Raw genomic sequence first — 10,495 nt, 5'->3', positions numbered from 1 at the left:
TATCCCAGCCTACCTTCTCTGAGCCCTGTTGTGCCAGCACAGCACCCCACGAGGCTCAGATCTGTCTGACCTCCGAGCCAGTTGGCATCTTCCTCTTGACAGAAGCCAGATCTTCACTGGGGCTAGACTATTTATTGACAGTGTTTTCCGAGGCTGGCCCATGAGTATCTCATTTCCAAGGTCCCCTGAAGTGCTGGCTCACCTCTGGTTCCCCGGAGCATTTGCTTCCTTCTCTCTCCTCCCTCCCCTGCATCCTCCTCACTTCCTTCCCTTACAGCTGCTTGCACCGTTGGGGTTTTTTTTTTTCTTTTTGCGTGTGTGTGTGTGTGTGTGTGTGTGTGTGTGTATTTCTTCTTCTTCTTCTTTTTTATCCTAATGAATTTGTTTTGCAGATTTTTGACAAAGAAATCCAGCGTTATCCAGGATTTTTTCCATTCAATTTCCCCATCTTTGAGTGTGATATCTGGAGTTTTCAAATCCCCTGATTTGTCTAAGAAAAGTTGTTTTAGAGCTTTGCTCTGCAAGCACCAGAAGAGAACTCATAAAAAGGAAGACGACAGCAGATGCAATCACGGATGTGGCTTAGTCCTTGCAGCTGCCCCAGAGAGCTGTTCGGCGGGTACGGTCCTCAGTAATGAATCCCGAAGAGCGAATTGTGACATGGCTCATATCCTTGGGAGTATTAGATTCCCCCAAAAAGACCGTCTGTGATCCGGAGGAGTTCTTGAAGTCCTCACTGAAAAATGGGGTCGTTCTATGCAAACTCATCAACAGACTTAGGCCTGGCTCAGTAGAAAAGGTAAGGGAACTTTGCTTACCACCAGGGAGCGGCAGTCATTAACTCTGGAGATTTCCAATTGCCAGAGTACAGGGACACTGCAACTTTCATCTCTAAGACTTAGATATTCTTTCTTACTGCTTTTTTTGTGTGTGAGTGTGTGGCTGGAAAAAGTCAGAAAGTGAAATGTTATCCTTTAGGAATTGGCCACCAAATATTAGTACGTGAAAAACCTGTTACACTGCTGGTACCGGGGACACGGAGAACGCCCGTGTCACAAGCTTGCTCTGTCATAGAGATGCCTGTTACACCTCCCCGGGTACCGAGGACATGTTTTGAACTTAGGGTCCGAAGAGCCTGTGGACTAACAGGACAATTTCTAACAGAGATTGATGGTGCTTACTGACAATTTGGCTAAAATCAATGTAGATTTTCTTCTCAAAGAAATAAGGAGGAGGAGGAAAGAGAGGCTATTTAGCAACCAGGAGAAATAATCCAACGTGTTACATCAGGTTTGTTAAAACAATAGAAGCCAAACGTATGTTTCGAATGCAACGTGTGTTCAAAGTGAAACTAACCTTACTCTCTTCCAAAAATTCAAAATTTTGAATGTTGGAAACCCATGATCATGAGGATGGATAATTTCTAAAGTGGGCACTTTTTATAAGTGTAACGGCAGTGCCCTATAATTATTTTCTTAAGGTCAGCCGGGACTTTGACTGGGAGTAGGTGTCTCTTGCCTCCTTGAATCAGTTTGTATTCTTCTTGAACAAAGTGATTTACTTATAACGTCTCAAACTTAAAAAACAGTGATGAAAAGGTGGGAAATTGTTGAGAAATGTGATCAAATGTAGAGAACAGCAAAGGGGGAAATATAATTTTTAATAAATTATCATGAGGAGGACGGAGGGAGGTAATAGGTTGAGAGCAGGAACCAAGATAAAAAAAGTTGTCTGGGGCTCTCTAATTTGCTATCACCAGGCTTTGGCAGAAAGCAGGAGAAAAAATTTGTAAGTAGAGATGGCTTGGGACTAAGGGTTTGGTGACATTTGAAACAAGACCGACCGTTTAGATTTTTGCATCACTTCCTTCAGCGGTTAATTTCTCTTCCTGGAGATAGCAATGTTGCCTCTGCCTTAAAAAGCCTGCCTTATCTAGTTAAAAGCGCAGGATGAATATAGTATGCCTGGCATGGGGTGACAGTCTCCAAGTGACATTTGACTATGTTTCTCTAGTACTGTCTGGAGCCCCAAACCGAAGCCGACTGTACCAGCAACATCAACGACTTCCTGAAAGGATGTGCAGCCCTTCAAGTGGAGGTGAGCCCAGCCAGGTTGCCTTCCTTGTCGTCTTTGTCTTCGTTTCATTCTGCTAATGAAGACGGTGTTGTAGTCAAAGTACTTGCTTTATTTTCACGGTTAAACAGTGGCATCTTTTGGAATCCACGGTTAAGATCAGTGGCCCCCAGTTGTGGCTTGCTAGTTTGTCTTTTCCAGAAACCAGTTCCAGAACAAAACAAAATCAAAATTCAAAATATGATACCTTTAAAAAACAGCATCCAAGCCCTGAAGGCAGGCTTCCGGTGCCAGAGCTTGTGCGGCGTCCGTACTAAGTGGTAGCAAAAGTGGGCCACTGGCTGCTGCAGAGGGGATTCCCTCTGATTACCCCAAACTGGGAAGAGTGGGAAGATTTTTCTCACTTTTTCCTATGAACACTTTACAGCAGAGGCCTTAAAGAGCTGAGAGAAGCTGGCCCTGGGGTACACATTGTATGTTAAATTATGTTGCACTATTTTATGTTATATGGAGCCTTACAGTATGTATAGGGGGTGTTGCTGAGAAGGAGCTGAGACTTTCACCCATGTGTCGAATTATTTAATGTCTTTGAGCCTCAGTGTTTTTATCTGTAAAATGGACACAATAATAGCTACTTCAGGGGGTCGTTTGAAGGATCCAATGAGATACTGCATAATAATTTAGAGCTAAGAGCTCCAATGTCCAAGGATCTATATGGTAATATATGGAGAACGTTCAGCACAGGACCAAGGACATAAGAAATGTAGAGATGCATTAATGGTCTTATTTGTGGAGAAGTATTAGTAGTGATTTGATCCTGGACTCTGGTGTTAGACTGCGTAGGTTCAAATCTCAGTTTTCTCTCACTAGTAGCTTTGTGACCTTGAGCATGTTACTTAAGGATGCCTCTATGCCTCAGTCTCCCCACCTGTAAAATGGGAATAAGAGCAGCACTTGTCTCATAGGATTGGCATGAGATTTCAGTGAATTCATGTCCCCGGAAGAGGGCGTGGCTCACAGTAAGTCTTCTCCGAGGGTTAGCTATTTAGGAGTGGCAGTACAAGTACCTTTGCCCCAGATAAACTTTGCTTCCTTCAGAATTTTTCCAAAAGTTAGCATCAGGCCACGCTGGTTTCAGAATATTTTATTCCAGGTTTCCCTGTTGCCTAATTTTAGCTCTGTGTGTGTGTGTGTGTGTCTGTGTCTGTGTGTGTCTCTGTCTCTGTGTGTGTGTGCACAGTATGGACACATGGGTGTATGTGGCTTTTGAGGTAAGTGTAACTTGAGACCGCTCTGTACCCCTGATGGAATGATGTCTGCTATGAACAGGTCATGGTATTTTTTTATTTGTCAAATAAAAATATGGTGAGGTTGCCAATGATTTCTGCACTCTGAAGCTGCCAGAAGGTATACTGAGCTTCTTTACAGCTCTAAGAATACTAGGTGATACAGAAACACCTCCTGGGTCTGGCATTGTTGGAGAATGAGTCGTTTCACAGAAGTGGATTTTTCTGATAACTAAATGCTTACTCTCTTAAGCGCTCATGCTTAAAATATTTGTATCCACTTTGGATACAAATCTCTTGAAAAAAGTAGAACATAATTTTCATTTCTTAACTGAAAGGCACCAGGCATATTTTTATCTCTTTTGATAATCTGAACATCAGATGAATATTGTAAGGAGGGCATGTCTGGCACCCTGGTTAAGCACATACCTTCTCCAGTTTGACAGACAGACTTGGGTCAGAGTCTTGGCTTGGTCATTTACTGACTGTGTGCCTCTGGAAAAAGTTACTTGACCTCTCTCCACTCCAGTTTTCTTATCTATATAACGGAGATATTAATAATATCCACTGTATAGGATTGTTTTAAGGATCAAATGAGATAATGCATTTAAGGCACTTAATATGTCACTGCAAATAAGATCGGCCCAATAGCTGCTCGCTCTAGGTAGTGCTGTCTGCAACATTATACCTGTGATGGGTGTGTGGTGGTCATCTTGAGGTTCTCATAAGGTCACTATATAAGGAATGGGACTGACAGCTGAGCTGGGGTGCACCCAGCACTCAAGAATACTGCCCATCCAGTCTCAAGATCCCAGGTAGCTAGGAGACACACCTAAACACAAATATTTGCAAATTAAAAAATTATTTTAAAATGGAATATATGTGCTATATACAACATTGTGTAAATGTAAGGTGTACAATGTGTTACTTTGATCCAGTCAGATATTGTAATATGATTGTGATACTTAAACCACATCACGTAAGCATAGTAAAGTATTGTCTGTGTTCACTGGAGTGGGCTTTAGGTCACTAAGGCATATTTACTACTGTTGAAAATTTGTAACCTTGAACAATGTCAGTTTTTGTCCCCCCACCTCCCACCCCGTGGCAACCACCATTTGACCCTCTGTTTTTTATGACTTTGACTTTTTTAGATTCCATATATGAGATCCTGCAGTGTTTGTCTTTCTCTGTCAGACTTATCTCACTTAGCATAATGTGCTCAATGTCCATCCCTTTTGTACCAAATGGCAGAATGTCCTCTTTTCTCATGACCAAATAATAGTCCATTGTGTATGTATACCACATCTTTTTTTTTTTAAATTGAAGCGTAGTTGACTTAAAATGTTGTGTTATCTTCAGGTGTACAGCAAAGTGATTTGGTTTTTTTATACATATATTCTATATATGTATGTGTGTATATATATATATGTGTGTGTGTGTGTATATATATTCTTCTTTTTTGATTCTTTTCCATTATAGTTTATTATAAGATATTGAATATAGTTCCCTGTGCTATACAGTACGACCTTGTTATTTATCTATTTTATGTAATATAGTGTGTATTGCTAATCCCGTACCCCCAATTTATACCTCTCCCTGCCCCTTCCCCTGTGGCAAGCATGTGTTTGTTTTCTATGTCTGTGAGTCTGTTTCTGTTTTGTAAATAAGTTCACTTGTAATATTTGTATCTTTTTGAATTAGAGCCTTTATCTTTTCCGGATATATGCCCAGGAGTAGGATTGCTGGATCATATGGTAACTCTATTTTTAGTTTTTTTAAGGAACCGCCATACTGTTCTCCATAGTGAATACACCAATTCACATTCCTATCAACAGTGTAGGAGTGGTCCCTTTTCTCCGCACCCTCTCCAGCATTTATTATTTGTAGACTTTTTGATGGTGGCCATTCTGACCGGTGTGAAGTGGTACCTCACTGTGGTTCTGATTTGCATTTCTCTAATTAGTGATGTTGAGCATCTATTCATGTGCCTGTTAGCCATCTTATATCACATCTTTGTTTTTATCCATTCATCCTTTGATGGGCATTTAGGTTGTTTCCATATCTTGTCACTTTAGATAGAGTATCTCTCAGGCCTGAAGTACCTAGCACAGTGCCTAGTATAGGACATGCTTTATATATTTTTGTTGATGCTAGAAAACTGATAAAGTAGAAAAAGCAAGAAGAGCAGGGCTTGATTATTGCCAAGAACACACTATTATTTTATATAAAGAAAGAGTGCCAGCTTGAAATGGTCAGTTTGGAAATGTAGAAAAATGAAGTCGGGGACACAGCAGCACCCTGACAGTTCTGAGTGTTGGCTGTGGGGCGTGGTGACCATATTAAAGAGCTGCTGCTTTCTGACCCTCTGGGTGGCCAGTTGGCCTTTCCAAGTGACCTCCATCTCTGTGTTCTCATATGGCTCTAGTGTCCTAGGGTCTCTACAGGATCACACAGCTAGCAGCTGGTCAGGGAAGTCTGCTGAGACACCTGGGAGACAAAGGTGTCTCTGAAGCCCTTCCCAAACTTTCATAGTATATATTTTTTTAATATTCCCCCTTTTTCTTTTTTAAAATTTAATTTAAAATTTTTTTTATTGAATGAAAGAGTCTTTAAATTCTATCGTGCTTTGCAATTCTCAAGAGTTTCACACACATGATTTCATAATAATCCCAGGATAACCCTCTTTTTCCCTCTACCCCTTTACTGTCCCCCCTCCTCCCCTCTCTCCACTGGTAACCACTAGTTTGTTCTCTATATCTATGAGTCTGTGTCTTTTTTGTTTTATTCACTAGTTCGTTGTATTTTTTAGATTCCACATATAAGTGATATCATACAGTATTTGCCTTTCTCTGTCTGACTTATCTCACTTAGCATAGTGCCCTCCAAGTCCATCCATGTTGCTGCAAATGGAAAAATTTCATTCTTTTTATGGCTGAGTAATTTTCCATTATATTTATATATCTATATCTATATCTATATCTATATCTAAAACATCTTTATCCATTCATCTATTGATGGACACTTAGGTTGCTTCCATACCTTGGCAATTGTAAATAATGCTGCTATAAACATGGGGGTGCATGAATCTTTTCAAAATAGTGTTTTTGTTTTTTTCAGATATATACCCAGGAGTAGAATTACTGGGTCATATGGTAGTTCTACTTTTACTTTTTTGAGAAACCTCCATACTATTTTCCACAATGGCTGCACCAATTTACATTCCCACCAACAGTGTACAAAGATTCCCTTTTCTCCACATCTTCGCCAGCATTTGTTATTTGTGTACCTTTTGATGATAGCCATTCTGACAGGTGTGAGGTGATACCTCATTGTGGCTTCGGTTTGCATTTCCCTGATGATTAGTGATGTTGAACATCTTTTCATGTGCTTGTTGGCCATCTGCATTTCCTCTTTGTAGAAATGTCTATTCAGTTCTTCTGCCTGTTTTTTAATTGGGTTGTTTGTTTTGATATTGAGTTGTATGAGCTGTTTATATATGCTGGATATTAACTCCTTATTGGTCATATCATTTGCAAATATTTTCTCCTATTCAATAGATTGTCTTTTCATTTTGTCAATGGTTTCCTTTGCTCTGCAAAAGCTTTTAAGTTTCATGAGATCCCATTTGTTTATTTTAGCTTTTATTTCCTTTGCTTTAGGAGATAGACACCCCCCCCCCCACCAGTTGCTGTGATTTATGCCAAAAGAGCGTTCTGCCTATGTTTTCCTCTAGGAGTCTTACAGTATCCGGTCTGACATTTACATCTTTAATCCATTTTGAGTTTCTTTTTGTATATGATGTTAGAAATTTTCTAATCTCATTCTTTTGCATGTAGCTGTCCAGTTTCCGCAGCACCACTTATTGACGATACATCTTTTTTCCATTGCTTATTCTCACCTCCTTTGTCATAGATTAATTGACCATAAGTGTATGGGCTTATTTCTGGGCTCTCTATTCTGTTCCATTGCTCTATGTGTCTGTTTTTGTGCCAGTACCATACTGTTTTGATGACTGTAGCTTTGCAGCATAGCCTGAAATCAGAGAGTGTGATTCCTCCAGCTCTGTCCTTTCTCAAGATTGTTTTGACTATTCAGGGTCTTTGTGTTTCCATACAAATTTTAAAATTATTTGTTCCAGTTCTGTGAAAAATGTCATTGGTATTTTGATGATAGTATCTTTTGAAACACTAAAATTTTTAAATTTTAATGAAGTCAAATTCATCTATTTTTTCTTTTGTTGCTTGCCTAATGCAAGGTCATGAAGATTTACTCATATGTTTTCTTCTAAGGATGTTAAAGTTTTACCTGTTATATTTAGTTCTTTGATCCATTTTGAATTAATTTTTGTATATGGTGTGAGGTAGGGTCTGAATTCATTCTTTTGCTTGTGGATATCCAGTAGGCTCAACACTATTGGCTGAAAAGACAATTCTTTTCCCCACTGAACTGATTAATGTAGATCTGTAGGAAGTTTTCAAATTGAAAAGCATGCATCTTCCAACACTGGTCTTCATTTTCAAAATCATTTTGTCTATTCTGGATCCCTTGTGTGCCCATATGAATTTTAAGATCAGCCTGTCCATTTCTGAAAAAAAGTCAGTCGGAATTTGGATAGGGATTGTGTTCAGTCTGTATATTGCTTTGGGGAATCTCATCATCTGAACAATATTAAGTCTTTGGAACCATAAACACAGGGTGTCTTTCCATTGATTTGGGGTCTTTAAAATTTCATTCAGCAATGTTTTGTCATTTTCTGTGTACATGCCTTTTACCTCCTTGGTTCATTTTATTCCAAAGTACTTTATTCCTTTTGATACTATTGCAAATGGAATTGTTTTCTTTAATTTCATATTTGGATTGTTCATTGCAAGCATATAGAAATACGACAGATTTCTATATCTTGATCTCGTATCTTGATCTCGTGTCCTTCAGCTTTGTTTAATTTGTTCATTAATTCCAATAGTTTTTGGACTTTTTGTGGCTTTCTTGTATAAGGTCATGTCATCTGTGCAGAGAGATACTTTTACTTCTTCCTTTCCAATCTGGATGCTTTTTATTTCACTTTCTTGACTAATTTGCCTGGCTAGAGCCTTCAGTACAGTGTTGAATAGAAGTGATAAAGGTGGACACCGTAGTCTTATTTTTGATCTTAAGGGGAAGCCTTCGATCTTTCACCATTAAGTATCATGTTAATTGTGGGTTTTAATAGATGCTCTTTGTCAGGTTGAAGGCGTTCCCTTCTCTTCCCAGCTTTTGAGTGTTTTTGAAAGGGTACCAGATTTTGTCAAATGCTTTTTCTGCATCTGTTAAGATGACCATTGATTTTGTCCTTTATTATACTGATATATTGTATTACATTGATTAATTTTCATATGTTAAATCAATCTTACATTCCTGGGGTAAATACCAGTGGGTCATGTTGTATATGCAGAGATTTGGACACATCTGTGATTATTCTTGAAGTATCTTTCTTCATAGAAATGGAGTTACTGTGTCAAAATTTGATACTTTTGAATTCCCCTCCAAAAATGCTCTATGACATTATATTCCCACCAGTAATGTAGAAAGTGCCTTCTTCCTCATGTCCCTGGTGGCCCTGGATATTATCTATCTTTAATGTTTGCTAAAATGTTGGGTGAAAATGGTATTTCATTTATTGCTATAATTTGAACTTCATGATTCCTAGTGAGTTGGGCATCTCTCATCCCTTTATAGTTCATTTTGTATTTCCTTTTCTGTGAACCAGATACATCTTTCTTACTTATTTACAGAATGGAGAGGGCAGGGAAGACACTCAGGCCTCAAGAGAAAATTTTCCAGAATGTATGGGAAAATCTTCATGTCTAGGTGGAGTGTCACTGACGTGACCAGCTAGTCCCTTGACAACACTGTTCTCATAATGGTAGTTTTGTTTTTGTTCTGCCTTTGAACTTGGTGCGAGTCAGGGATACAGTTCTTGTGATCCGTTGAGAGTGGCCTGGGCGGTACCTCTCTGACAGTGTTGTCCTGGCTCCAGCCCCATGAATGACGGGTCTGTCCAAGCTCTAGTCTTGTGGCTTTCCTTTCAGCCAGGCTTTTCCCCGCCTCTTCGCCTCATCCGCAGCAGGTACTGCTGCTTCATCATGTGCCACTCTTACTAGCAACCTATTGCCAGGCATACCCTGCCAGCTCCTATTCTGCTCCTGGGCCAAACCTACTTTGTAAAAAGATGTTTTGTTTGTGGCTGATTTTACTGAATGTGGATGAGGCTCAGTTAGTACTTCTTTTTCTCTTTCTCTTTCTCACCTCTTCCTCCTCTTCCTGCTCCTTTTTCTTCCCCTGCTCCTCCTCCTTCTCTCTTTCTTTCTCTCTCACCAACTGGTATCAGTACGACTTTTTCGTTGCCCCCATCCGCTCACAGCCTCCTGTCTCCCTGAGTCACTCCATCTGCCTTGTCACTGGAACAGCATGGGTGCCCTCCGCAAAGTGGGGCCTGTGGGATGGACGATTTGCCATTTCCCAGGGGCTGCTCTGCAAGGAAGTAGTTCTAGAAGGAAAGCAGCTCTACTAATGATCGGGAGTCAAGGCTAAATCTCCCAGCTCGAGGAGAGCAAAACGTCCCTGGAGCAGTGAGGCATAAGGCCAGGCAACCAAGCAGTAGCTGCCATGGGTATCGGGAGACCTTCCTTCAGACCCTGAACCTGCCACTTTCTCCCAGAGAAGTCAGAGTCCTCTTCCCTAGGCCTCGGTTGACTCATTCGTAAAATGAAGAGACTGGAGTAAGGATTGGTAATGCCTCACTGTTGGACACTGTTTTTAACTGGCCCGTTTCCATCAGTTTCCGCTGGGGAAAGCTTTGTATATTTAGCTGCTCAATTTGAGCTAGTGGGAAGACTAAAGAGGATTTGGTAAGTTTTTGGTCCTTTCTTTTTTTTTTTTCTTTTCCTGTTGAGCCAGTCTGACACTCCTACTGGAATTTCCTTGAGTTCCTTTAAATGACACCCATGACTCTGGCTATCCTGATCTACCGACTGCATTGTCTTTCTGTAAAAAATGGACTTCAAGTAAGGTAGTAAATATTTCCCATCAGTCACAAAGCTTTTCATTCACCCTCAAAGAGACTATTTGATGTGGGGCCTGCTGTCAGAGAGTCC

At 40.2% G+C, this 10,495-nt stretch overlaps 1 protein-coding gene across 2 annotated transcripts in view; it reads left to right on the top strand.

The window, feature by feature from the left end:
- The first annotated feature begins 347 nt into the window (after positions 1–347).
- ARHGEF6 (Rac/Cdc42 guanine nucleotide exchange factor 6) overlaps positions 348–10,495 on the top strand; it is a 95,441-nt gene continuing 85,293 nt past the window's right edge. The window contains exons 1-2 of one of the 2 annotated variants that reach the window (XM_010952521.3): positions 348–799; positions 2,014–2,097. In XM_010952521.3, coding sequence (XP_010950823.2) covers positions 635–799; positions 2,014–2,097 — 249 coding nt within the window. In that variant the 5' untranslated portion in view covers positions 348–634. The remainder of the gene's footprint in view (positions 800–2,013; positions 2,098–10,495) is intronic. The other variant, XM_045514895.2, reaches the window with a different exon arrangement.

This window comes from Camelus bactrianus, chromosome X, assembly GCF_048773025.1.
Source record: "Camelus bactrianus isolate YW-2024 breed Bactrian camel chromosome X, ASM4877302v1, whole genome shotgun sequence".
NCBI classification, from domain to species: Eukaryota; Metazoa; Chordata; class Mammalia; order Artiodactyla; family Camelidae; genus Camelus; species Camelus bactrianus.
The sequence above is the reverse complement of the archived record's forward strand: the minus strand, read 5'-3'. Positions and strand labels throughout refer to the sequence as shown.